This window comes from Plecotus auritus (assembly GCF_963455305.1).
Source record: "Plecotus auritus genome assembly, chromosome: 11".
Classification (NCBI taxonomy): Eukaryota; Metazoa; Chordata; class Mammalia; order Chiroptera; family Vespertilionidae; genus Plecotus; species Plecotus auritus.
Window position 1 is genome coordinate 37,427,079 of NC_137777.1, and position 27,786 is coordinate 37,454,864.

The 27,786-nt window shown below is 40.1% G+C and overlaps 2 protein-coding genes across 4 annotated transcripts in view; one reads left to right on the plus strand and one right to left on the minus strand.

Moving 5' to 3' along the window:
- TRIM55 (tripartite motif containing 55) overlaps nt 1–22,032 on the plus strand; it is a gene marked incomplete at its 3' end in the record, with an annotated part of 38,943 nt that extends 16,911 nt beyond the window's left edge. The window contains exons 5-11 of one of the 2 annotated variants that reach the window (XM_080646793.1): nt 1,861–2,094; nt 2,445–2,467; nt 2,573–2,697; nt 3,938–4,218; nt 5,531–5,783; nt 7,128–7,215; nt 21,910–22,015. In XM_080646793.1, coding sequence (XP_080502919.1) covers nt 1,861–2,094; nt 2,445–2,467; nt 2,573–2,697; nt 3,938–4,218; nt 5,531–5,783; nt 7,128–7,215; nt 21,910–22,015 — 1,110 coding nt within the window. Of the gene's footprint in view, nt 1–1,860; nt 2,095–2,444; nt 2,468–2,572; nt 2,698–3,937; nt 4,219–5,530; nt 5,819–7,127; nt 7,216–21,909 lie in introns of both variants that reach the window. The other variant, XM_080646792.1, reaches the window with a different exon arrangement.
- Nucleotides 22,033–24,648: 2,616 nt separating this feature from the next.
- Nucleotides 24,649–26,699, minus strand: CRH (corticotropin releasing hormone). Of its 2 annotated transcripts, XM_080646752.1 has the most exons (3): nt 26,474–26,699; nt 26,078–26,216; nt 24,649–25,648 (listed from the first exon to the last, which is right to left on the minus strand). In XM_080646752.1, the coding sequence occupies exon 3, from the start codon at nt 25,636–25,638 to the stop codon at nt 25,060–25,062; it is 579 nt and encodes a 192-aa protein (XP_080502878.1). In that variant the 5' UTR covers nt 25,639–25,648; nt 26,078–26,216; nt 26,474–26,699; the 3' UTR covers nt 24,649–25,059. The 2 variants fall into 2 exon arrangements, with proteins under 2 accessions (XP_080502878.1, XP_080502877.1); XM_080646751.1 differs by lacking the exon at nt 26,078–26,216.
- Nucleotides 26,700–27,786: the final 1,087 nt, after the last annotated feature.

The following is a 27,786-nucleotide window of genomic DNA, read 5'->3' on the forward strand; positions in this document are numbered from 1 at the left end:
CCTTGGGCGGCCCTAGGCGGCTGGGCAGCCAACATCCAAGGCTTGCCTGTGCCTCGGGCCAGCCCTGGGTGGCTGTGGGGCTGAGGGGACTGGGGGACTCCAGAGACAGGCACCCCAGTGGGGCTGAGGGGACTGGGTGCCGCCATCTTGTGGCTGTGGGTGCCGCCATCTTTGAGGGCGTGGTAGTCAATTAGCATATTCCCTCCTTATTGGCTGTTTATTCCCCCTTTATTAGATAGGATGGAGGCAGTGGAATGAAGGATGTATTGCTTGCACATTTGTGGAGCATCTTCATAATTAACAATTTGCTTGAAGTCATTCTTTTTCCCCTTTTAGTCTGAGAATAGTAGAGAAATGGGGGAAAATGAAACGTGATTTTAAAAAATTTATTCAGCAGATATTTATTGAGCATCTGTCCAAGGTGGTATGTGTCCTAGGCAGACCCAGATTCTATCCCCAAGGAGACTATAATTTAGATATTTAAGAAACTCATGTAAAGAAAGAAATATGTGATATCAAAGAGAATAATATTTACTAAAATAAAAGAACAGGTAATAAGGGTCGTACAAAGGTCAGATATGTCAGAGATAAATTGGCTGGATCTAGGAAGCACCAGGCAGGAGAGCTAGGTTGGATCATCATGGCTCAAAACCTGCTCTCAGTCATAAAGGTCCTGGACCCAGATGGTCAAGTCCAAGGAGACAGGTATACACACACACACACACACACACATCAAGCTTACTGGAGCTTGAAACACCAAAAGGCCAATGACCAGGCTAACTGGATTTAAACATGGATTCAGAGTATAAAGGGAGCTGGATGGTACTGGAGATGCTTTAGTCACACGTGCAAGTGGATGAGGCTGACTTCCCATACAGCCTTTCCCTTCAGGAATCCAAGACTAGATTCAATATTTCACTCTATTAGACAGTATTGGATAAATAGAGCACCTGAATGCAAGTATATGCCATAAGTGATAAGTATTATGGAATTTCAGAAGATTAAAAAATGACATTCAACCATAGAGATCAAGGACAGCTCCATGAAAGAAGTGATATTTCAACAAGTCTTCAAGATAGTTTAGTGTTTGCAACTGTGAATTAGGGAATAACATTCTAAACAGAGGGAGAACATGAGAAAAGAAAGTGAGTGATTCATCTTTGCTGGACACAGGCATGGTATGTGATGGAGAAGAGTAAAATATGGCGAAGGAAAACTGGAATCAGGTAATAAAAAGATTTGAAAGCCAGTTGTAAAGTTAAAGTGTTATTCTTTAGGCAATGGGAAGTCATAACAGAGAAAAAGCACTGTATCCCAGGAAAATGAATTTGGCAGCAGCGTGTTTGTTGGCTTGAAGGGGGCATCCCAGATGCTGAGGCCTTTGGAAGCTTCAGAATCTACATGGGATGACTGAGCAACAACAGTAGCAGTATAGACAGGACAGAGAAAGACTGAGGGTACAAACCAGGAAGTACCATAGTTTTTTCCTTACACACACACACACACACACACACACACACACACACACACACACACTCATTCCAAAGCAAAATATAAACCTATAAGCTATATAACCAATATATAATTTAAAATAAAACCTGTCTTAATTTGTATGAAATTATCCATTTATAAAGAACAGAAGATGGAAAAATAATTGATCCATTTAGCCAATTTGAATGCTCTTGGATTGGCCAAGTATCAAAATTGATAAAAGTAGGATTTTCAAAGTATTAACACAGTAGGTATCTGTAAGTGATAGCTTAAGGGAAAAGTATCCTACATAAATAAATTTTCTTATCTCCCAAAATGCCCAGGTGATTTTTCCAAACACTTTCTAACATTAGCTAACCCAACTAATAGGAATGCTGCAAAAAACAGAAACAGGAACTTTGTGAGAAGTTTGATTACCTGTATGGCATCCTGGAGGAGAGGAAGAATGAGATGACCCAAGTCATTACCCGAACTCAAGGGGAAAAACTGGAACATGTCCGTGCTCTGATCAAAAAGTATTCTGATCATTTGGAGAATGTATCAAAGTTGGTCGAGTCAGGAATCCAGTTCATGGATGAGCCAGAAATGGCAGTGTTTCTGCAGGTAAGTCTCCTTTTGGCATTGGAGGAAACTAACGAAGCAGATGGGTGTTGGAGAAGTAGTTGTCATCACATTTTTGTTATGTACATCTCATTCTGATCTATTTTACTAACTAAAATATAAGTTCATTATGTGCTTATTTTCAATCTGCTTAAACAATTTCATGAGCATATACTTAAGGGACCATGACATTGCTTAAATATAAGATGGTTCTGGTATAAAGGAGCAGTTATTTATGGCATTTAAAATTTAAACTATGAGATTTTCAGAGTCAGCAAAGGAAAGAATTAAGTCTCAACATCATGTTTGATGAAAAGAATTTAAGTAGGCTTGTCTTTTGTTTGCTTTCACAGAATGCCAAAACCCTGTTACAAAAGTAAGTAATTTTCATTTTATGGAAAAAATGCAGTACTTTTCATTTTTATCCAAGGCTATCAAACTATAAACAGTGACAGAAAGTAGCAACTTTTCTTTGTTGCAGAATTTCTGAAGCATCGAAAGCATTTCAGATGGAGAAAATAGAGCATGGTTATGAGAACATGAACCACTTCACAGTCAATCTCAATAGAGAAGAGAAAATAATACGTGAAATTGATTTTTACAGAGGTTTGTTATTCTTGTGACCATTTGGCCAAAATTGCAAGTGTGTGAAAGCTGCAGAGGAGTTCAGTGGGAGGAAAGGTGGATTCAGAGTCACTTTCAGAATGGATGGTGACAATTATACAAGGATTATAATCTAATGTGAAGCTCTATTTCATTACAAAATCATACAGTTTGTTGACAGTGTTAATTTAGCTTTGCATATCACAGTGCCCATTATAATGCCATTATTGAGCATTTGACTCTGGGTAGTCAAAACTTAATAGTTGATGGTGATGATGAAATCTCAATTTCAACCCTACACACGGTGTTAGCCACAATGATGTAAGATATCATCAGGTGCAAGGTTAGAGATGAGATAAAAATAAAACATAGAAGACATCTGGATAGATAGTGTAGCACATCTACTTAATCAAACTTTCAAGGGCAAGAATAGTAGAAAGTCAAGAATAAGTCACAACCTGGTAATAAAACTTGGTCCATGTGACCAGATGTACTCCATGAGTTATAAATGCATCACTATCATTTGGCCCAGAAATCCCACTCCTGGAAATTTATCCTAATGAAATCACTGAAAAGAGGAAAATAACCTTGGAGCTGACCAAGTCTTTGATGGTCTTGATCCATCCTAGCCCATTTAGGTGATGAGGCACCTCAGCTAGACTACTGTTAATGCCAGGAATCTGTATTAGTGTCTACAGATATAACTTTAGAAGCGAATTTTCTGGATGGATCTTTTAAAAAATTAATATTGTCTGTCCTTAGTATTGTCTGAGGGAATATTAAGAACAATGGGCTAGGAAAAGATGACATTAATTGTGGCAAAAGTCAGCATTCACTGAACAAAGGATGTAAGAAATTAAAATAAGACTAGATAAAGAAGAGAGTTGCATTTTCATTTGACTTGATGGAGATAAATAAGTGACAATCCTAACCTTTCAGGAGCTTGTAGATGTGACAGTGTGTGGTAACAATGTGAACAGGCTCTAGGGGTCAGGGGGATGGTGCTTGGTGGTGTTGAGAACTAGACATCATACTGGGGAGGGGAGCAAGGAAGATGGTAATGATTTGGCCCCCTTCACATTTGTCCTGTCCACATTTAACCAGAAGCGCGAAACTCCAGCATGATGGTGTACTTGGGCGATAGTCAAGTTCTGTTAGAGATGATTTCCCTAGCCCTGGCCATTAATTGTTTTCATGGCTGTAGTAGTCATTGTAATGATTTAAAAATACATTACCTTACCAGAAGATGAAGAGGAAGAAGAAGAAGGAGAAGGAGAGGGAGAAGGAGAAGAGGAAGGAGGAGACAGAGAGGGAGAAGGACAAGGAGAAGAAGAAGAAGAAGTAAAATTCGAAGAGGTAGAACATGTTCAAACAGAGCCATCAGAAGAAGATGAAAGTCCAGAGAAAGCCTTGGAGCCCTCTCAGCTGGCCTCAGAGGTCCAGGCTGCCCCAGAAACACTTCCTGTTTCCTCTCCAGAGCCACCTCCAGTCCTGCCACCTGCTGCAGATGCCCCAGTGACACAGGTAACTGTTCATGAGTACTTTCCTACAGGACATGCCGGTGTGCTTCCTTGACCAACAGCCTAAACAATTTATTCTGTCTTGAGGAAAAGATAACTATATGCCAGACATTTGTATGTGGAAGACAAAAGATTTCAGGGCAGTCACAATGTTTGGGAGAAAAGTTCCTGTAGGTTAACAGATCAGTTGTTATAACTGGTTTGACATGGTTTTCCATTAATAACACCCTCAAATTTGAGGCAATCTTCATCTAGAAATTGTGTATATGTAACATATTCATAGAGAGCCAATATCATGAAGATTAGGTCTGCTCTGAATACAGATTTATGGTATAGGGTGAGAGTATGTAATTTGGGATGAAAAATAACAATGAATATACTTTTGAAACTCTGCATTTTCTATAGATAATATAGAAAGTGAATAGAGAAGCCATGGTAGTTTACGTCCCTCTTACCTACCCTGAAACACAACTTTCATTCAGTGTGCAAATGAAGCATCATTTTCTATGTATGTCATTTGATAAGATTATGTGTTGACAGAATTGTTTAAAAATTTTCTAAGCCAATTAGCTCATCCCAAATGTTGTACCTGATTGGCTGACCTTAAATTTCTAAGATGTCACTGGCCAGTTTTCAAGCCTTTGTGCTGACTACATGACACCTTCAGCAGATGAGTGCCAACTTGCTGAGTTTGTGGACAATGCAGACTCATCACAAATGAGCCCTGTTTTTGCACCTGCTTTCAAAGTGGATTGAAATTACCTATATAAATAAAACCTCAGAGCAAGAACTGGGGGATGGAAGTATATAATCTATGCTCTGCCTCCAAAGACAACCAGGCTAAAATACTGTTATTTATAGTTCCTAAAATCTTGAAAATCTGAGTATACCAATTGCACTGAAATTGAAAGAGTGGTGATAACTAAATGGAAATAAGCTCAATGGCTGGTTTTAGAAAAGAGGTTTCAGGAGCCCACATATATTAAAAATTAATTTTGGTCAATAGTTTGACCTTTCTCCCATATCAAATGTTTTGTAAGTCACCTTCATTTTAGGGTTCCTGGTCAGGCTACCATCTTGTGGAAGACAAGCCCAGAAAAGGAGAGGGGGCACTGCAGAGGCCACAAAGAGGGTACTGTTAGCATTTCTGCCCTTAGCGCTTGCCAAGGGTGGGATGAACTAAAGCATGCACTGAAGCAGGCACTGCACACACAGCTCACAATTGTCAAACCCGAAGGGAACTAAAATCGACTGCCTTTTTTTCCCCTCTTCTTCTTTTTTTTGTTTTACTTTTGAATGTATCTGTCCTGATTAAGGGGGAGGTTGTAGCCACTGGCTCTCTGCAGACCACAGAGTCTGAAACTCCAGCCCCTACAGCAACGGACACTGCGGATCCCTTGCTTTACCCTAGTTGGTATAAAGGCCAAACCCGGAAAGCTACCACCAACCAACCTTCCACCCCAGTGAGCGAAGGTCTGGGGCACATAGGGCCTCCTGGTTCTGAGGATTCGAGTGTGCAGAAGGCAGAAGTGGCAGAAACCGCAGCCAGTGAGAGGGGAGCAGTGAGTGGTAAGGAAACTAGTTCACCTGCAGCTACTTCTCAGGTTAGTGTTGATGCTCTTGTGTCTGAATGCTCCCCTGTGCCACCCAGGGTCCTGCTAGTAACCAGGGCTTCCCAAGGGGCAGACAGAAACCATGGCCTGGGGAAAATCTCAGGAACAGCTCAGCCCCAACCTTGGCTTACTGTTTAAGCCTTCTATTGACTTGTTTTTTAAACCTTATATAAAACATAAAACAAAAAATAAAAACCAATTTGACCTCACTCTGTGCATGAGTGGTGACCTCACACCTGGCTTCCCAGGGGAGGGGTTCCAGAGAGCCTGGCTCTTAGGCATGCAGTTGAAAGCTGCTTTGCCTGTAGTGACTGGTTGGTGTCCCCGTTCCCCTTTGCAAGGCCACTTGCCCTTGCTCAGCCTAATCTATGTCCTCCCTGGGCTTCCAAAGACTAATAATCTGCTTTTGTGCCCTTCCCAGCAATCCTTAAAGAGTATGTTTGAATTGAGTTCTAAGTCTGCTCTGGAAAATAACCCGTGATTCACGGATTCTGGGAGTGTGCTGGCTACAGCTAGGCAAAGATAGTCTTGGCTTGATTAAATTAGTGCTTCCCCTAAGCATGTGCTCCTGGGAACAGAAAAGCACAGGTTTTCTTCCATTGAATTTTTAAAAAAGGGACACTTACTTACTTTTTTCCTTTTTCTTATAATGAAAGTTTGACATCAGTGTCTTCTCCCTAACACTGGTTAGATGTTTTGCATGGCTCAAAGATTCCCCAGAAGAAAATTACAATTTCTTCATGAGGAAGACTGTTCATGGTTACTCAATACTCTTGAGCATTCTTAAATACTGTGTGGGTGTGAGTGTCACCCAGACAAGGGGGCTGTCAAACAAATACTCTCGTTCCATGCTCCTGGGTCATCAGGATTACGAACAACAAACAACATTTTTTCAAAAATTAGAAAATTAGCTACTATCTTGACTGTATCTGCTCAAGTGAGCCTTCATTTCATGAGAGAAAAAACCAAATGAGTTTTGGAAAATTAAAAGTAACAAACAGGCTTTTGTGCCATATACTTATTTTCACAGATAAAAATGACAAAAATAAATATTTGGTTTGAGGAAAACTTTTGAAGTGGATTTCAGGTTTAAAAAAAATGGAGTGGGCATTGATTATTCTTAGAAAATATGTGGGAATTCTTACATCTTTAGTGGAAGTTGAGTGAGGAGGAGATGTTTTCTGAAAAACCCTGTGAACACAAAATAGGGCTCTGAACCAAAATGAAAAGTCCATCTGAATGATGTTGGGAAAATTATTTGTGATAATATCAGTGAAGTTTTCTTCTTGTTTCCTCACAGGAGTTAGCAATCTGCCTAGCACTTTTGGCTTTTCTTATACTTCACTACATCTGGAGTCAGATTCAGTGCTTGATTTTTACTTTAATGGGTAGGAAACATTTTCTTTTCCCTTGACTAACATCTCATGTAGTTTCTTTTATCATGTTTCTCTTCTGTAGGCCCAGAGATGAATTTCTCCCCAACCTTGAGGCTCAGCCACCTAAAAAGAACCAAGTTCCTAGACAATACTGTGGCATCGAGCTCCCACAATGCAATCACCTCAAGGCACCTTCCTGAGGAGAATTGCTCCATTATCTAATCCTGCATGGAGGGGATCCTGATTCAGAAGTGACTCCGTGGGCAATTATTCAGTAATCCAGTAACAATGGACCCTCCAAACCTCCAAATGGCCATTAAGGGGGGGGGGGCAGTTTCAAAAGGCATCCATGATGCTGTGGGAATTCACTACTCTTAAAATACAGGGAGGAGTAACAAAGGACTCTGTAGGGTTTCCATAGATTAAGTAGCAGCATTTCATCTGCTTATACCAGAGGGGCCCAGGAGGTGGCCAGATGACTCCTGTTGGGGATACATAGGCAATTCTTGGTCTGGTGGGCAGTTGGACTAGGTGATTTCTCAGTTGTCTTTGAACCCTCAGACTCTACAGTCTTTCCTGGGAGAGGGGGGCCAGGGGGGTTGCAGCCAGGTGAGATCTGAATGAGTAAAGAGTCAGAGATCAATGTTCTCTTACCAGCCATAAAGAATTAGAACCAGAGAAAAGTCATAAAGCCAACATTCAGCTGGTTATTTTTAAGACACCTCTCTCATAGTCAATCCTTTTCTTGATTACTGTTGGGAGGTTTGCTCAGGGACTGACATCTTACTACTTTAATAATCCTTTGAATGTTACCAGTTTAATAATATTTAAAAATTCAAACCCCATGAACTTTTAGTAAATGACCCTGCTGGACCTGAGACCCAGCTCCCTGTGCCTATAGCTCAGAAGCAATTCAGGGTGACTGTGCTGAAAGGCCTCAGCTATTTCTGGCTCACTGACTTTTTCCAGGGTTGACATCAACTCTTCTGAAAGCTCCCATCATACAGTTCCTTTTTGCCTCATTAGCTATCTTCTCAGCAAAGGCAGTGGGATCTTAGTGGATTCCTGTCATGTCTTTAACTGTGTGTGAGTGGGACCTGCCCCCACTGGTTAATAGTTAGTCAGAAACCTGTGCCCCTAGAATGTTCTGAGTGCCCTTATAGTCTGCTGTCATTATTTATGTGGAAGAGTAGTGGGAGGATGTATTGGCCATGGACTCAGTAGGGCAAATGGGGAGAGAGAAAACTCCATGCATTACTGGAATAATCTAATGTGGATCTGAATAATTGTCTGAAGAGTCTAGCTTACATTCTGAGAAGTCAGGTTTTGGGCTTGGTTGCCATACATCCTTGTAATACTTCTCTGAGTCTGCAGGGGGAGAGTCATGCTTCTTGTCTGCCATCCACTGAGCCCATGTCATGTACACTGACATTCATGTGTCTGTTTGGTGGGATGAGGGTGAGGCAAGTGGGGACGAGGGGAGGTAGGGTGAATTGACATTCAGTTTTGCAAAGAGCCCTGCTTGTGTAGTTCTTGGTGTTTGAGAAAGGGCCTTTCACATAGAGAAGAAAATCTGTTTATGATGAAGTACCGTTCTTTGATCCATGAAAAAAGATATGGACAGATAGATAGAGACCTCACCAAAGTATCAGACTCCTGGCCTCTGAACATTTTGCGGGCCTGATTCACCTTCATCACCTCAGAACCCAGCTCACTAAATTAGTATTTGTCCAATGCAAGGTTAGCTTGTTGGAATTTCATACTTCATGATCAATCTTCCCCTGAACATTTAGAGTGTGATACAAAGTACTCCTTGATTCACTGGTCCCATGTCAGGGAATGAGGTTGCCTCAGAAACTCAGAAGCATCTCAGCTCACTTGCTCATCTGTAAACTCACTTCATACTTCATCAGCCAGACTGCAAATCTTTTGAGACCAGTATTCTATTATTAGGTGCTTTCCTCATGGCCATTCACCTGCCTTTACTTTTGCTGCCTGTGATTTCATGCAATCTCTACTTTATCATGTACCTTCTCTCTTCACCTAATCACATAGGCAGATTGTGTGTTAGAAGCTGGTCATGGCAAGAACTAGACATCAATTCCCTCCACCAGTGGGGAATGGGGACTTAGCTTTTTGATAGATCAGAAGAGCATTGTTGCCTTCCCCATCCTCATTCTGGAAGAAAAAATAATTTCTGAACAAGGTTTGAATTCAGCCCTATATCAAGTTGGATCTCATAGAAGACATCCTTCTGCAGGATACACTTTGAAACTGTTCACACCCCATTCCTTCCAGAAAACCTTGTGAAACAGGTCAAACTATGCAAAGTCTCTATACATGAACTCGTCTTTAGCTACAAAATTGCCCTCTAAGTTTCACCATTCTAGGCCATGACTGCTATATACTCAGTCAATGCAAAGAGTATGGTGGAAATGATATTTGACCTATGTCATGTGTTAATTTTAAATTTTATTTTGAAAAAATTACACCAGGCCCTAGTTAACCTCAGAAGACAGGACAATAATAAGGTAGGGAAGACTTTGTGAGACGTGTTGGCTTCCCTTGGAAAGCTGTCTCTATGAGCCTCACTTCCTGGGGATGCCTGGTTCAATCTGCTTCCATCTGCTGTCCTTCCTCTTCCTACACTACTTACATGAAAATTATACCTGGGGATTAACACAGGGACTGCCTCCACTCCCATCCCACCCTCATGGACAATTGGGTATTTTATTGGGAATGTCAGTGGCAATTAGATTTTTTCAGAAGTGGGAGCAGTAATGTTTCTGTTCCCCTTTCTTTCTTCCCAGGGAGGTTTAGTGGCCTTGGGTGAAAGAATTTGTCCAAACCATTTAATAGGAGCTGTTCAGGGAACAGGGATTTCCAAATAAATGTCTCCTTATTTGGTAGATTAACTTTGCAGCTGCTCTGGCTGATACTTGAGCTTGACCATGGCAGCTGCCTCAAGGTCAGAAGACCATCCCATCTCACCCTCTACACACACACACACACACTCTACAAACAGCTAATTACTTTGGAAATAGGGACTTTGACATTAAAATTTCTGCCTCTATGAAGAACCACAGCTCATATATTTTACCAGAGCATGAATTTGTAGTTATATAAGACCCAACAAACTTTACAGCTATTTGTTGTTTTCAAGAATAGAATATCCACTTGTTACATTCCATTCTTCAAGTGTGAAAATAGACAAATAAGTTGGTCAGACATTCTGCTAAGATATGAGGCACTGAAAAGATCAATGAAATTAGGAGAAAGAATTTAGGTCCCAGACTTTCTGCTTCTACACCTGACTCTGGGGATATTTCTTTGAACCTCAGTTTTCCCACCAGGAAAATAAAGTAACTATCAATGAGAAGATTAATCTATTTATACAATGGTAGTACTAAAATTTTAATAAATTGTTTCAGGATGTTTTCATTGGGAGGATTATGGACTTAGGACTGATACAAACCACTCTGAGTGACAATAACAACAAAAGATTCTCACTAAAATTGATAGCCCATTGCATTTTCCAAAATATATTTCTTGTCTTGAAGCTCTTATATAAATCCCCATTTCCCAAACTGTTTTTCCAACACCCATTTAACTGAATGCTTACACAGCTCTTACTACCCCTTTAGATGCTATAAACTCCATAAAAACCCATCATGACTCAACTCTGAAGTCCACCAAAAGACATTTTTAGAATCCATTGCCCAGTAGAGCAAAGACAGAATGTACACGTTAGAGACAGTCACAAAATATTGGTGAATGAAAAGATCAAAGATGTGATTTTTAAAAATTTACCTATTTTATGTGTAAAGTTCAAAAACTTTTTACAAATATGTAGCATTGTATAGCCACTACCACAATTAAGATATAGTATATTTCTGTTATTCCAAAAAGTTCCCTCATGTGTCTTTGCAGTTAAGTCAACTCCCTGTATCCCAGCTGATTTTTTGCTTGTCATTATAGTTTTGCCAATTCTAGAAAGTCATATAAATGAAAAGATGCATTCTGTAGACTTCTGTGACTGGTTTCTTTCACTTAGCATAATGCTTTTGAGATTTCTCCATTTTGTTTCATGTATCAGAAGTTCATTTCTTTTTATCCCTAGTAATATTCTATCAAATGGATATGCCACAATTTATTTATTCATCACTTGATGGATGATTGTTGTGTTGTTAGCAGTTTTTGCTATTTATAAGTAAGGCTTCTATGAACATTCACATACAAGTCTTTGTGAATGTGTCTTTCAGTAAATACCTAGGAGTGGAATTGCTGGATTATGTGGTAAATTCATGGTTAACTTCATCAGAAACGGTCAAACTTTTCCATACTGGCTTTTCAATTTTGTGTTTCTCCCAGCAATGTAAGAGAGTTCTAGTTACTCCACATCCTAGACAGAACTTGGTATTGTGCTAATCTTTTACATTTTTGCCATTGTAATGGATCTGTATGGTATCTTCTTGTAGTTTTAATTTGCATTTTCCAGATGACTAATGATGTTTAGCATTTTTTCATGTGCTTCTTAGTCATTTTAAAATTTACTTTAATGAACTATCTGTTCCCATATTTTGCTGACTTTTTATTCGGTGTTCGTCATCTTGGAGAATTATAAAATTTTGGATAAAACTCTCTTACCAGACATGTTTTGCAGATATTTTCTCCCAGTCTATGGCTTGCCTTTTAATTTTCTTAATAATGTATTTTGAAGATCAAACATTTTTAGTTTTAATGAAGTCCAATTTGTCATTTTTCTCCTTTTGATTTGGGCATTTTGTATCCTATTTAAGAAATCTTGGCTTACCTTAAAATCAAAAGATTTTCTCCTATGTTTTCTACTAGAATTTTTTTATAGTTTTAGCTCTTAAATTAGATCTAGGATCATTTTAAGTTAATTTTTATATGTGTGGAGTAAGAATAAAGGTTTTTAGTTTTTGTGTGTTTGTTTGTTTTCCATATAGATATTCACTGGTTTCAGCACTGTTTGTTGAAAAGACTATCCTTTCCTCACTTGATGATTGTAGAAATTTAAATGACCACATATGTGTGGATCTACCTCTTGACTCTCTATTTTGTACCATTGACCTGTATGCTTGTCCATCTACCAATATCACACGGTTGTGATTAGAATAATTTTATAGAAGTCTCCAGAACAGGTCATGTAAGTCCTCCACTTTATTGGTTTTATTTGGCTTTTTTTCTTTTCTTCTATTTTTGGTCTATTTCCTACTGCATTCATTTTTGCTCTTCATTATTTTTATTCTTATGCTTACTTTGGACTTCATTTATTTCTTCTCATTGTAGTTCCTTAGGGTTAAAGCTTGGATTATTGATTTTAAATATATTTCTTTTTTTTTCTAATAAAAGCACGTAATGCTATAAATTTTCCTTTAATCACTGCTTAGATCATCCCACAAGATTTGATATGTTGTATTTTTATTTAATTCAAAATATTTTCTAATTTACCTTCTGCTTTCTTCTTTGACCCCTGTGTTATTTAGATGAATAGTATTTAATTTCTAGATATTGGGAGATTTTCTAGACATATTTCTGTTTAATTTCTGGTTTGATTCTGTTGTGAAGAAAGAGTATTCTTTATATGATTCCAATCCTTTTAAATGTATTAAGATTTGTTTTATGGCCCAAAATATGATCTAACTTAGTGAATGTTCCATTTGCAATTGAAAACATTGTATTTTCTGTTGTTGTTGGGTGGTGTGTTCTATAAATATCAATTAGGTAAGTTGATTTGTAGTGTTGTTCAAGTGTATTATAACCTTACCAATTTTTGTTTAATTTGTTTTATCAATTGCTGAGAGAGGGATTTTGAGATATCTGACTATAATTGTGGATTTATCTACTTATCTTCTAAGTTCTATCAATTTTGAAACTCTGTTTAGGTGTATTCACATTTAGCATTGCTATATTGTTATATTTTCTTGAAGAATTAATCCCAAGGTAAGTGCTTAAAAAAAGATAACTTCCATCTTTCTTCTTTTTCTGTCTGCCTACTTGAATGGCTATAAAGAGGGGTCTTCATTCACATATACTATCTTTTAAGGCAGCTTAGAAAAGAGAGGGGGCAGGTAAGAAGGAACTTGGAGGAGGAAGGTGCTGACAATCCTTAAGGCATTCCAAATGGTTGGCCATAGGGAAGGCCTCATGGCCTCAATCTAACAAGTCTGTCTCCCCTTCCTCCTCCAGCCATGCACAAAGTCAAATATAGCAAAGGCCGGGATGACTGAGGTTCCCGATGCTTTTAAGTGACTAGGCTGAACTTTACAATCTGGTGATCAGTTGTCACTGGTCTTTGGGTTCCTATTTTTAGTTTTGATGTAAATTGCTTTATGAGCTAATGTCTCTGTACACTTTCATGACACATCTGCACTCTAGTTCACTCCTTGTCCTGTCTAAACCTGTCAAGAGCCAGGGACTTCCAGAACCGGGCTTGTTTTCTTAGTAAAGAAGGTCCAAGGTTCCAAATCTAAGAAGGTGCAGTTTGTCCCTTCTGTCCTAAGTGTTCCTCTCTCCATATCATAAGCTCAGAGACAGAACCTGAGGAACAATGTGGGTCACCCCGACCTGTGAGCTCTTCATTCTAAAATAACAGAAGGATGTGTGGAGATCAAGGCCAGTATGAAAAATGTCACCAACAAAACTAGCCCATGGCCATCTTAGTTCCCAAAACAGGCTCTATAAAGGTACTTCCAGAGGAAAATTTTTTTAAACAATTGAGAAAGAAAGGAGGAAAGAAAAGGAAAGGTAAGGAAAGAGAAAGACCTATGGTTTAAATGGTTAAAAAGACACTTGGGAGCTAACAAAGATTCTTTAGTCTTCTTGAAGCTCTGGGTTTAGTACTAGGCTCTCAGAAACTAATATGTGTCCAGAGACCTAAGACCTTATCAAATGTTTTATCACCCCAAGATTCAGTCCCCTTGAAAATATTCATGTGTTCCTAAACTAGAATGAGCAATAGGCCAAAGTATCCTTGGGGAGCCCTGGGTCTCCACAAGGTGTCACACACAAAAAAGATAAAACCATTTTCATGCAAATAACCTTTGAGACCAGATCTTTGACTCTGATTTCAAGGGCAAATATCAATTCCAGCTGCTACCAGAGACTGAGAGGTGAGAGATACCTGAGGCTTGAGGGCTGGAAGGCTTCTTTTCTGAGCAAGATTAATTTCACAAGTTATTACAAGAACATTTAAAAAAATAAAGCAGATCAAAAACATGATTTCCCACGAGTGTGACTCTAGGTTCTGTGTTTTTTGAAATGATCTATTTAATCTTCCAGAACAGCAGAAATGAATGAAAATGTAACTATGTTCTCTAAATTTAATTGAGGGATTCAGGGTGTCAAACTATTTTCTAACAGAAATCCCTACCAAGAGTGATTGAATTAGGAGATTTGAGCTTACGAATCACTGATACGCCCTGTGTCCTGACTGTGCTGGAATTTCAAAGCTTATAAAAAATAGATAGGAAACCGACCAGTGGACTGGCCTGCATTTACTGCTTAACATTGTCCAGGATTTAATAATTCTGGAAATCATAAGACGTTATAATAATGAAATACACGCATTTTTACATAGAAAAATTATAGAAGAGAGTAAGGTTTTTCTTAAACAAGTAAGCTTTAGTGAGACCATTACATTAACATTATTAATGCTCTTTCATTTATATCCTATAATTGCAATTTTCTTTTTCTGGGATTTTTTTTTAGTCTTGCTGGAAAAGTGACATCCTAATAATTGTCAATTGGGGGCTTTTCTAGAAGGACAAAAAAAACAACTATATTAAAAAGTGTAGAATAAATTTCTCAGGGTCAAATAGCATCCTTAGTAAATGTCACTCTAATAGGAAGCTAAATGGATGTATCCATTTTAAGGGAAAATATAATGTAAATTATGTGTGAGCAATGTAATGAATTCATTTCCCCTGGCAACCTGTGCTTACAGCTCTACAATTCCATGAAAACTGTAACTCAGGTACCAGGGAGAGCTCTCTGGGGAAGTTGTTATGACATTGCTAATTGAGTTTTGCTTCCTGTGTTTTTAAATTGTTTTGTTATTTTCATTAAATCTAAGACCTATATCAGTGTTGTACATCCTGTGGATTTTTTCCTGTCCTTATTTATGTATCTCAGTGATTTCCATGAAATGCCTTTGTCCCCACTGCAGCCCACAAAAATAAGAATTAATCCACCATAATGTTAAAGCATTTAAAAAACCAATTCTATGTGGCAACGGCTGTAACTAATGTGTACATATTGCTTTATCATTTACAAAGTCTTTCATAGAGATTCTCTCATCTAAACCTCTCAACCACCCTGTACATAAGGAATTGCTAAACTTCTCCATTTTATATTGAGGGGTCATAGAGGATGAGTGACTTGCTCAAGATCACAGAGCAGTTGGAGCTTGGTGCCCTATGATCCCTCGTCTTTCCCTATGGAGTGTGTGTGTACAGTACAATAGAGGCCAAGCCCACATCTAGGAAAAGTGGGTAAATCCCCACTTCACCTGGGCTGATGTGACTGAAGCAAAAATAGTGTGACCAAAGGTTCCCTTGGTTTGATTCACTACTCATGACATATTGGCACAGCCTCCAGAGGGCAGAGGTCGTTTCTGGCCTCCACTGCTTATAGGGATGCGACTGTCTATTGCAAATGAGAGCATTCCTATCCTGTAGTTGCACCCCATGCTGCTGGCCAACCTCCTCTCTAGCTGACTTCCAGGGTGGAGTGGGCCATCCTGAGTCTCATCTGCTCAACAACAACACAAGCTGCCCCTTTTCTCTTTGAATTTGTGGTCACTATTAACAACTCTCAGCACTTTATCTTAGAATTACTTGGAGCAAGTTCTTCAATCTTTCTGAGACTGAGTTTTCTCATCTGTAAATTGGGTATAATAATACTATCACCCTCCCATAGCTCTTGAGAACCTGTGGACCTATTTGTCTAACACAAGACAAAGAAGCCCTTGACTGAAGAATTATCTAATTAGCAGTTCTTTGTAATTCAGTTCTTTCAGAAACAGTGAGGACACACACACTCTACACTGGACACACGATTGTCAGGTCCATATCTGAGAAAACAGCTGGCTTTACGTTTTTGCTAGACTCTGACACATGTGTTTTACCTCCTTCCAGCTCCCCACCTGACCCCATCAATTCCTAGACACCATGTTTAAAACAAACCACACAGAATACACCGTACATCTTCCCCTGGGTTAAGAGCTTGTTTCATAAGCCTGAGGAAATGACTCTGGCTTCAGATCTTCCCTTAGCAGAAGGAAGTGGCTAATGGCAATGAAGCTCCCAAATTAATTTCCTTCGCCCATCCCCTCAGTATGTATAGCTATAAATCCTCTCAAGGGAAAAAAAAAAATGCTCTTTAGCGAGCGTTTCCCTTCCAGAGCTCCTTTTGGAGTAGGGGAATACCTATTTTCTTCTTCCTCTAGCTTTCATGGAGACTGTGCTATATTTTCACAGTTCTGTGCTTCATTCCTAACATATCTTGGTTGCTCTGCCACCACGCGGAAGTGTCTGCGTTCCTGTGAGAGAGATGCCCACAATGTCAGACCTGAAAGTTTCCAGGCTTAGACTCTTGCCTGTGTGAGTCACAGACCTGCCTCAGTTACTTCTCAGACATAACAACTGGCCAGGCTCTTGGCTGTGCTTTCTTTTCCAGTCTGGAATCCATAATGCTTGAGCTATCCAAGGGTCTGAGGTTCAGGAATGCTAAGTAGGGGAGCGGGCCAATGCCTAGGTTTAGTCTTTCTGAATGAGCATTCTAAATGTGACTTCAGAGTTCATATTCACACCTGTTTCCAGCATCTGGCTTTGATTCTCTGACCCAGCCTAGCAGGTGCAGAGTGCTTGCCCACTCAGAAGCCTCAAGTCTAACCTTACCCCTCCTATCCACATTCCTTTAAGGCAAATGTATTTCATTATAAACAGGCAAGGTTTCTTCTGAATTGGCCTAGAAAGACTGGCATTTCACATGCAGTGGTTACCAGATCCTGCTGTCAGGTTGGATTTGTGATTAACACTCAGAGCAGAAAGGAGACAGAGGCCCAAGAATAGAGATCTGGACACAAACTTCCCCACTGTCCCTAGAATCTCTGTCAGTGCCTAGCATCGTAGCTAACATGTCCACAACAGTCATGGCAACAAAGTCCACAGACAAACCAAACAGAATACACTGTACATCTTCTCCTGGGTTAAGAAAAAGTGAACGAGTTTCATAGGATAAGACATGGATATTTCTAGGCAAAATCTTATCTTGCAGGAGTGTACATCAAGCCATGGTCACCCATTAATATATTACTTGCAATTCAGTTAATCAGATTAATTACTATCGCTTGGATAAGCCTGAGGGAATGGGACACAAGATTGATAAATTTTAATGGATCAGGATCATGGGTGATATAGGGGATGATCATTTGGGGAAGGACTGAGGCTGGCACCTCATGGAGTCTTAGAAAGCTTAGAGGCAGCCTGAGGGCACTGATTACGGATCAAAATGACCTAGCAAAGCTCACCCTTTTACTTTGGGTCAGTCAAAAATCTAATAATTCTCCTCCCAAATGTGGCTACCCAGACTTGTGCTGGAATGAATGTCAGGAAAGCATCTGTTTAGTTTTGTTCAGTTGGTGGACCATTTAGGTAAAAAGGGGTTGCTGGCATTGCCCGCAAGCCAAAGCAAGAGCATGTTCACCAATCTGCACCCAGTTATATTCCTATGCTAAGTGCCCAGGAACACATCTGGCCTCAGCTGAGCAAGGAAAGCAGTTTCATGCTTTGATTTTCAAGAATCTTGCCACAAGAAACATGTTGGCTTTAAAAAAAATTCATCACACTTAGCATAAAAATCAAGTCAAATATTCCACTGAGCATTTTACTCTCTTTTCTTTGACACCTTCCTACTAAACCTAGCCTTCTATTAAGAGCAACAAGCTGGTGTTGCCCTTCTGACTAAGAAGGTAACATTAATGGAAAAGCAGGTCAAGTAAAAGAAAATGTTGACAGATGCATAAATACAAGATATAATTTGCTTTCCTCTTAACTCTGCTCTGAGCATAGCAATTGTACAAGCACAATGATAAGTAGCCACTGAAACCAGGCTTGCATCAGGGAGGCAAAAGGGGGTTGTGGACACTGGAAAGCAAAGCAGGAGAGAGAGAAAGACAAGAGAGAGAGAGAGAGAGAGAGAGAGAGAGAGAGAGAGAGAGAGAGAGAGAGAGAGAGAGGACTAACTCAGTTCAAAGGAGCAGCGCTGCTCAGCACTCCATGCAGGTTATTTCTGGGTGCTACATTTCCATTTTGTCAAGAGAACCTACAAATTCAGAATTTAATGTGAAGTCTTCTAATTAAAAAAATAATTGTGGTAAAAATATATAACATAAAGATTACCATTTTAACAATTTCTAAATTACATTTCAGTGGTGTTAAGTATATTCCCTTTGTTGTACAACTAATCGCCAGAACTTTTTCATGCTGCAAAACTGAAAGTCTGTACCCAAACTGAAACAACTCCCCATTGCCTTCTACCCCTAGCCACTGTCAACCACCATTCTACTTTGTTTCTATAAATTTGGCTACTTTAGATATTTCATATAAGTGGAATCATACAGTATTTGTCTTTTTCTGATGGGCTTATTTTATTTAGCCAGTGTCCTCAAGGTTCATCCATGTTGTAGTGAAATGGAATTTTTGGACCAGAACACGCAGTGTTCCTCTGGGCAAGATGGTTCCCGGGCTCTTTGTCCACGGACGGAAGGTGGTACAGCAAAGGTGGAAATTTATTAAAGAACAAGTACAGACTCCCATGTCGGGCGGGGGAAGAGTCCCACTGAGTCCCTGTTTCCACAGTTTATAAAGGCTGTAGATCTGTGTGCCCTGATATCCCGTCTGATTAGTCACTATTCCCTTAGACTGGTTACTATAGTAACTCCTGAGCTCCCGTCCCATGTTTTCTTATTTTCTTTGGGCTTTCTTCTTCTTCCTCTGAATGAGGGGCTTCCTTCCCTTTATTTTATAAATATAGACCTTCTGCTGTTTCCAGCTCCCTCATTCTATGGAAATGTACCTGTTGGAGCTTTTCAGCTCCCCTATTCTATGGAAATACACCTTCTGCTGCTCTGCAGCCCTGTGCTTCTTCCATGGTCCCCTTAATTTCTAAAATTTCCTAAACCTGTCTTTTTTCACCCCTAAAAATTCCTATTTCAGTAGCATGTGCCAGAATTTCCCTTCTTTTTAAGGCTGAATAATATTCCATTATATGTACATGCCACATTTTGTTTATTCATCCAGTGATGGACACTTGGGTTGCTTCCACCTCCTAACGATAATGAATAGGGCTGCTATAAACACAAGTGTGCAAATATCTGTGTGAGTCTCTGCCTTCATTTCTTTTGAGTATATAACCAAAAATGGAATTGCTGGGTGATATGGTCTTCCACGTTGAATTTTTTGAGGAACCATCTTACTATTTTCCACATAGCTACACCATTTTACATTCCCATCAACAGCAAAAGAGTTTCTTTTTCTCCACATCCTTGCCCCTGATTTTTAAATACTTTTCTCCCAAAGATATTCTGGATAACCTATGCTCTTGGCCCCCACTCTGGCACTGGCCTTTCTTCTCTGAAAGACAGCTTATCTGAAAGATAAGTTCCATATTGTTTGGAAGGAAATCTCATAACTGACTGAGAAGATGAGGGTGTGAAAGCAGCAAACTGTTTAATATCAAGTTTTGAAGGCTGTAGGGTATTAGCAACTAACAACATTTAAAATGAAAGATTTTAAACTCGAGTACAGAAAAGCACAAAAATATATGGAAATTCTGAAAGCAGTCCCAAATGGTTTGTTAGCAACCAGCAGTTTCACACAGACTATATCCTTCTGCAGAAAATACGTTACCCAACTAGCATCATCCTTTAGATATTTTAGAACAGCTACTGTGGTAGTTTTTTTAGATTAGAAATTGTCTTCAAGGAAAATAAGCTACAAAATGGACTTGGTGGTCTGTTCCTCCAGGCAGAATTCATATTCACTCCTTCAGAATGGTTAGAAAAAAGTATTTTACACATCAATGAGATGCCCAGTTTACTTAGTGGTTGTTGTTTGTTTGTTTGTTTTTTAGGATTTGTGAGAGTAAGGTGACTATGGTGGGGAGACTAATTTGATGTGTGTAAATAGGCACAGGATTCTGTCAAAATGATGTTCATTCCACCTCAACTTCAAGCACATTGAAGTAGCCAGCCCATTACCAACAGAATCCAATAGTAACTTTTTTGTAAAAGCCCAAATGCACTTGATGTCTCAACTGTTCCTTCATAGAAAACCACATGCCTCAGTTTTATTCTACTGTGGCTAATATGATTTCATCATCTTAGGGAGCAACATAGCCATGGAGAGATAATTCCAAAGTCATAAGGACTTGGGATAATTTTGCTGAACTTGAAACAGTACCCCAAAACATATATTTAGGGTAAAATCTGGTAAAGTGCAGGACAGGCACTCATTTTTCACTTGAAAGTATTTTGAGTGGCAACAAAACTACTACATACTAGTATTTATCCAAGTTCTGCTTTGCCTGTGATAGGTATTGTCCATTCATATAGCAGTTTCATAAAATCATAAGGCGTGTCTAAGTTGAATGCATGTGCCTACCTCATTGCTTTGAAATCAATGGCGTTTTAATCCAGTGGGATAATCTAAGTCATCAGAATATGTCTTAGCCTGTCTTTGGTAGTTCTAGGAAGACCTGTGTTTGTCATGGTCCCTTTAAGTATAAGGAGTTTGAGTTTATACATCGAATTGCATTTCAACAAGACTTCTTTATAATTGTCTCTCATTTTACCAAGTTATAGTTTAAACTCAAAACAACATAAATACAGGGTGTGGCAAAAGTAGGTTTATAGTTTTAAATATGTGAAACATGTTATTCTTGTATTATTATTTTATTATTATATTATCTTCTACACAAATAACTGTAAACTTACTTTTGCCCTACCCTGTAAATTTCACTTATAGATTAGATTGAACAATTACTTCAAAATTATAACTTGTATCTGTCATGTATCTATAAAAGATAAGTGTTTTTATAGTGTTATCTATAAAAGACAGATATTTTTTTAGAAGTATTGACGTTATTAGATTTTTATGGCCTAAAGAAAAAAAGTCCTTTCATTCATGATTTGCTCAAAACTAAGCCTGCATTTTTGCAAAAATTATACTATATATATTCACATCCTAGTAGAAATTCTTACTTTAGCAGTGCAGAGATTTGTCCTGCAATATCATGTTATATAACAATGTCATTTAAAACAGGATTTTATTTATTCTGCAGATTTTTCTAAATCCGAATTCCCATTAGCTTCATAGCAACTTTCCTTTCAGTAAATAATGTACAAGTGGCCTTTAAAAAAAGTAGAATAGCCTGGACTCTTTCCCAAGAACTTCCCACTGCATGCATTACTGTTGCCCCTTTTTGGATCATGAGTGTGCATTTTTCATGGCTCTTGACCATGGCCAAAATAACCTGAGCTTGCTTCCCATCCCTAATAATAATTATGTTCTATATAATTATTATTGTGATGATCCTTTCTCCTCAGTAGAAAAGTGGCTGGACCAACCCAAAAAAGGACTAGCCTCTTCCTCCTCTCATTCAGATTTCCTTCTGTTGCAGATTGGATTTGAGGATCCTCCCTTCCAGGGACAGGCTGCAGCTTCAGGGAGTGGGAATGGAGCTGATTCTGAGCCAGCTCGCCATATTTTCTCCTTTTCCTGGTTGAACTCCCTGAACGAATGATGTTCATTCCAACTGCTGTCCCTCTGTCTGCCTGGCTGAAATGCACACAAGTAGCAGGGAACCTAGATGAAATTAATATGATGTAAATGATGAAAGGGACCTCAGAACAAGATTTCTGCAACAAAAGAAAAATCTTTAATTCCAGATGACTTATCTAACACATTAAGGGAAAACAGCTGCAGAAAGCATTGGGAAAAAGAAACTTGATCTTATGCAAGTCTTTATTGTGTGGGAAACAGTATGAAGGATGTGTCAGTGTAGTATGTGTGAGCATGTGTCAGTAACAAGTGGCAAGCACTGAAAAAAGTGGGCACTACACTCTTGTCTCTAATAGGCACTGGTTTTTGTTATTATATAATAGCTCTTTTCCTCTTTCCTTGTTAACAATGCATATGGTCAGTGAAATTCACTATTAATGTAGAAGTGACTGATTTATCAATATATGGACAAAAGGTAAATCATTGACCAAAGGTATGATATGTTTCACAAAGGTTTCCTCTTATCCATAATATATGTTGCTGGACATATATCTAGAAATGTTCTTTGACTCTGACACTTTCGTAGTCCAGAAGGCTGAAGGCCTAGGACATTTCTTGTGACATTTTTCTAATCTAGTTTTAGATATGCAGATAACAAGCACTTTAATTGGGGGAAAAAACCTTTCCACAGGAACCATCTACTTTCTCATGTATCCAATGAGACACAACTTCATGTATTTAAATATATATATGTATGTATACACACACACACACACACACACACACACACACACATATATATATACACACATATATACATATATATACTACATTATATATGTATATATATTTAAATCATGTTTTATTTGTCCCACCATAATGCCTCCTTCAGAACATAAATACAACTTTACTCTGTATGAACTCTTAAATAAATGCTGTTTTTAACAACTTAGTCTTATAATGATTTATTCAGTGTTTTATTTTATCTTATTAATCCATTAGTCAAGTTATTTAAAGGGTCCCAAGGGAAGAAGCATCTTCATACATCCAAATTAATTTTGAAGTATTAAACGATCAATTGATTTTTTTTACCTAGGAGTTTTATAGTCTTATATTTTAAAATTAACTCCATGATTAATTTTGTGTTAATAATTGTGTAAGATGTTAAATTTTGGATGAGATTCTTTTTTAAAAATATATTTTTATTGATTTCAGAGAGGAAGGGAGAGGGACAGAGAGATAGAAACATCAGTGATGAGAGAGAATCACTGATCAGCTGCCTCCTGTACACCCCCCACTGGGGATCAAGCCTGCAACCTGGCATGTGACCCTGACTGGAATTGAACCCGGGACCCTTTAGTCCAGTGGTTGCCAACCTTTTGGACCTCACGGACCACTACTAGTAGTCCACAGGCCGATGCTCTATTCACTGAGCAAAAACCAGCTAGGGCTCAATTGAATTTTTTAAGTTGTAACTAAACTTACCAACGGTGAATGCGTTGTAAAACTAACTAGATATGTTGTTTGAATTTAGAAGTGAATAGAGATAGTTTATATTACTAAAATGAAAGTGATTACTGTTGGCATAGACATAAATGAGGAGGGTATTTGTGGAGGTATTAAAGTCAAAATATTTATAGAAATTGTCTCAAGTGCCATTTCATAGCAACTAAATTTAGTTGTTTTAAGTGGAGAGGCTATCAAATTTCTCCTATTAGAAGTAGGCATTGGAAAATAGCTTAGAAAAATTATTTATGATAGCAAAATAATGGCTGAATAATGTATGAAACTTTCTCATAGGAAAAAAAATGAGGCATTTGGCCCTATAGTTTGTAGACGTGCCCTTCCTCAACCATTCTCCTCTTTCCCTTTCCTCCTTCCCCACCCTCCCCAATTAGTTTACATCTTATAGTTAATCATGCTAAATGTTATTTCCATTATGAATAGATCTTCCATGTATAGAATTAGCAAGTCTTAGAGCTGGAAGCAACTTCTCAAATTATTTAACTCAATCTTAGAAGAGTAATCTGAGGTACAGAGATGAACCCAAGGAGACTGCAGGATCTGTGTTAGCCACTAGCTTATCTTTGTATTTGTAGTAGAAAAAACGCAAGGGATTTTGTCTTTACTTGTGTCTAAGTAAGTTTGGAGGAGTCCAGTAGCTGAGACTATTTCTACTACTATTATTGAAAAGAAAAAGTAATCAGGATTACCTTTGCAGCATTTATTAAAAATAATAGAGGCCCAGTGCACGGAGTGGGGGGGGGGGAGGGGTCCCTCAGCCCGGCCTGCTCCCTCTCACAGTCTGGGACCCCTCAAGGAATGTCCACCTGCCAGCAGTCGGATATCCCCAAGGGGTTCTTAGCACTTGTGTGGAGGCGGGAGAGGCTCCTGCCACTGCGCTCGCCAGCTGCGAGCCCGGCTTCTGGCTGAGCAGCACTCCCCCTGTGGGAGCGCACTGACCACCAAGGGGCAGCTCCTGCGTTGAGTGTCTGCCCCTGGTGGTCAGTGCATATCATAGCAACAGGTCGTTTTGCTGTTTGGTCAATTTGCATATTAGCCTTTTATTATATAGGATAACTATTGCACACTCTCTTACACAAACAAATTGACCAAGGATTGTAAGGATGTTTTATTACTGAAACATTTACAAGGAAAAGTTGATTCAGAGAGCTTACATGATTTCTCTCACCCACCAAAGAGAATCACATTCTCTTTGGTTCAGACCACAGCAAAATCAATTGGGTGATTTCTGTCTGCTTCTTCAAAACGTTTCCTCCTGGGTCTATACTCTTTTAATTACATTAAGCACACCTGGAAATGGAAACTAAAAGTAGACAATACAAATACCATTTTGTTGCTATTACTGCACATGAATACACTTTGTGCATTCTAATTAAGGAGAAGAGGCGCTCTTGTTATACATCCTCTACGTTTCAAGCTATATAAAAATAAACAAATGGTATCAGAGCCACGCTATGGTACAGAATACTATATTATTTTTTATTTTTGTGCTAAATGCAGAATCGCTTTGGCCAAACGCGCCGTTTCATTTCCCAACAATCTCCATCAGTTTCCTGTTGCTTTTAGCTTGCTGTGCTAACTGCTCGGCCTTGGCCATTTTCAAGACTTCTCGGAGGATGTGGAAGGTGAGATCCAGTGAGGTGGTAGTTTCCTTGGATCGCCTCTCCCTTTCCTGGGCCTCCTGGCGACCGCTGAGGGCGCTCTCGGCACCTCGCTCAGCAGGACCCGCAGGTCTATTGAGCGGGCGCCGGGGAAGCGATCGCAGCTGCCTCAACGCGTGGAAAAAGTTGGCGGCTACCTTGTGAGGGAAAAGGTGGCTGCTGCTGCGGCCGGCGAGGGGCGAGGAGGCTGACCAGAGGGGAGCAGCGGGGCTCTTATTGAGGTTACCTTGGCGGAAGAAGTATTCTTCCCCCATGATGAGCGGGACCGGCCGAACTGGAAGGACCTGCGTCGGTGGCGGCTGGAAGAAATCTAGGGGTTGGGGAAGTTGTGGGGCCTGTCGGGCGCCTGGAACAGGCCCCCGGATGAGGAGGGCCCTGCATGGCGGGCAGGGCAGGAGAGCCACGAGCAGGACGCCCGCGGTCATGAGCAGCGGCAGTCTCATGTTAGAGGCACTAGAAGAAGGAAAGAGAGAAAGAAAGAGTTGGTCATAGTTTAGCTCAACTGGGAGGTGCGCTGTGCTGTGTGTGTGTGTGTGTGTGTGTGTGTGCGCGCGCGCGCGGGGGGGGGGGGTGCGGGGGGGAGGGTGCGGGGGGGAGGGAGGGAGTATGTCGTCTTCCCACAGGACACTCAGACTTGGCTGGGGCTCGGGCGGGCGCTGTCCGCGGTGCTGAAGCTCCCGAAGTAGGACTTACAGAGCTGGAGTGAAAGGGGGAGCAGGAAAACGGACGCCTGCGGGGCTAGGCACCAAAGCTCAGCCCCTCGCCAGGCTGGAATGATCCCTCTCCTTCCGAAACCCCCAAAGAGACAGTCCCCAAATCCCCTTCCTAACGATCTCTAAAACTGATTTCCCGAGCTCTAGAGAGGATCTACAAATTTAATACCTCAACCGCTCTTAACTCCCACTCCCTTTCGGATGTATCAGCTTTTTCCTCCAAATTAAAAGCTGCGTCTCGTCCTCCTCCTCATCCATCCCTGCTCCAGCGCCCTTCTTTCGGGGATCGGGATCAATGGGGTGCTCGTCTACACAGCCGGAAAGGAATAATTGGAAGTTCGGGTAACGATGAGTAGCCGTCTAAGTTTGCTTTTGCCATATCCCAGCTACTATCGGGATCTTGAGGCAGTCAGCAAACACAGACACAGACACACACACACACACACACACACACACACACACACACACACACACCACTGGAAGGGCAGGGTCAGGGCTCCGCAGCGCGCACGGTGGCAGCTCAGGCATGCGAAGTTGGAGCCGCGTTTCCGTCTAGGCTCCCTACCTTCTGAGGCGCTGCTGCAGATTAATGTCTCCGGGCTTTTTCAGGGGTTTTCTTTCTTTCTCCTTTCTGTTTCCACTGTGGGTTTTTTCTCCCCTCTTCTCTTTCTCTTCAGTCTCTCAACGGACTTGGGCTCTGAGTTTCTCCACACCGGAGCCTGGAGTGGGATTTTATAGCGTCGACCCTCTTCAGAAATCACGCAGCATTTGCTTAATAAGCTGACGCTCTCTTGACAGCTCGATTGCGTGCTGCCTCTGCTCCTGCATAAATCATTGGGCCCTGCCAGGAAATCAGGGGCAGAAATTTTGCTATCTCAACACTGAATCTCACATCCAATTATATCAACAGATATTTATCGCCTCCTTGGTGACGTCAACCAGCCCTAAAATGGAAGAGCTTCTTATGACTTGTCCATTGACAAAAATTCTTGAATGAAATTTCCCAAGCGTGAAAACATATTGACCTTTTACTAGGAAAGGCCAATTTAAGGATCAGAAAAAGAGACAGCGAATGCGAGGGGAAAGGAAGGGAGAGTTGGAGGAAAGGGAAGTCTATCAATGCACAGTACTGCAGGGAAAGCAGCAACCACTTATGGGGGTGGCTCCCGATCCTCCTCTTCCCTTGCCCTCCTAACTTCTCTGACCAGTTGTCTTGTGCAATACCTCAATATCTGAAAATATTCCTTTGCTAAGAGACAAAGTGTCCCATGGCCTTCCTGCCTGGATAAGAATGAAGAACAAGGAGACAGGAGTGTAGAGGCACTCAGCTTTCAAGCCTCTTTTTGCTTTTTCCTCCCAAGAACAGGTAATGGAATTATGAGTCTGCAGAGGCAAAACCAATAATACCAGTAAGTCTCTTAAAATGCAGGTCAAGCTTTTTAATGATGGCAAGAGCTATTCCCATGATGAAGGGGCACAAACCGGGGGCAGTCTGGGGTGCAGCAAAGATTTTAAGTTCTTCCAGAAGCTTACTGCTCCTCCTTTGTCTCGTCTCTCAGTAATTGTAGACTTTTTAAATTACCAAATTAGAGAAAGGACCAGTAAGAGGTGCCTGAGTTAAACAATCTTTATTTAGTTGCAAGCCCAATGAGAAAAGCATCGATTAACTTCCTATTCTATATTGGAAAAGGTTTAAACTGCTTGCTAACAGGGCATGTTTGCACTGATGCATACTGAGCCTGCTAAAAGGTAAATTCATTCATTTTACTTCCAAATACTATGATAGTATCCATATCAAGGGCACCCAGGTTGTGTGTTGTTTTTTTTAATTAATCATTTCTTTTTCCAAATTCAAATGTGCTCCATGGGAGCCTGATA

Coding starts and splice junctions, on each gene's coding strand:
- CRH (XM_080646751.1), bottom strand. CDS start 25,638: ATGAGACTGCCGCTGCTCATGACCGCGGGCGTCCTGCTCGTGGCTCTC.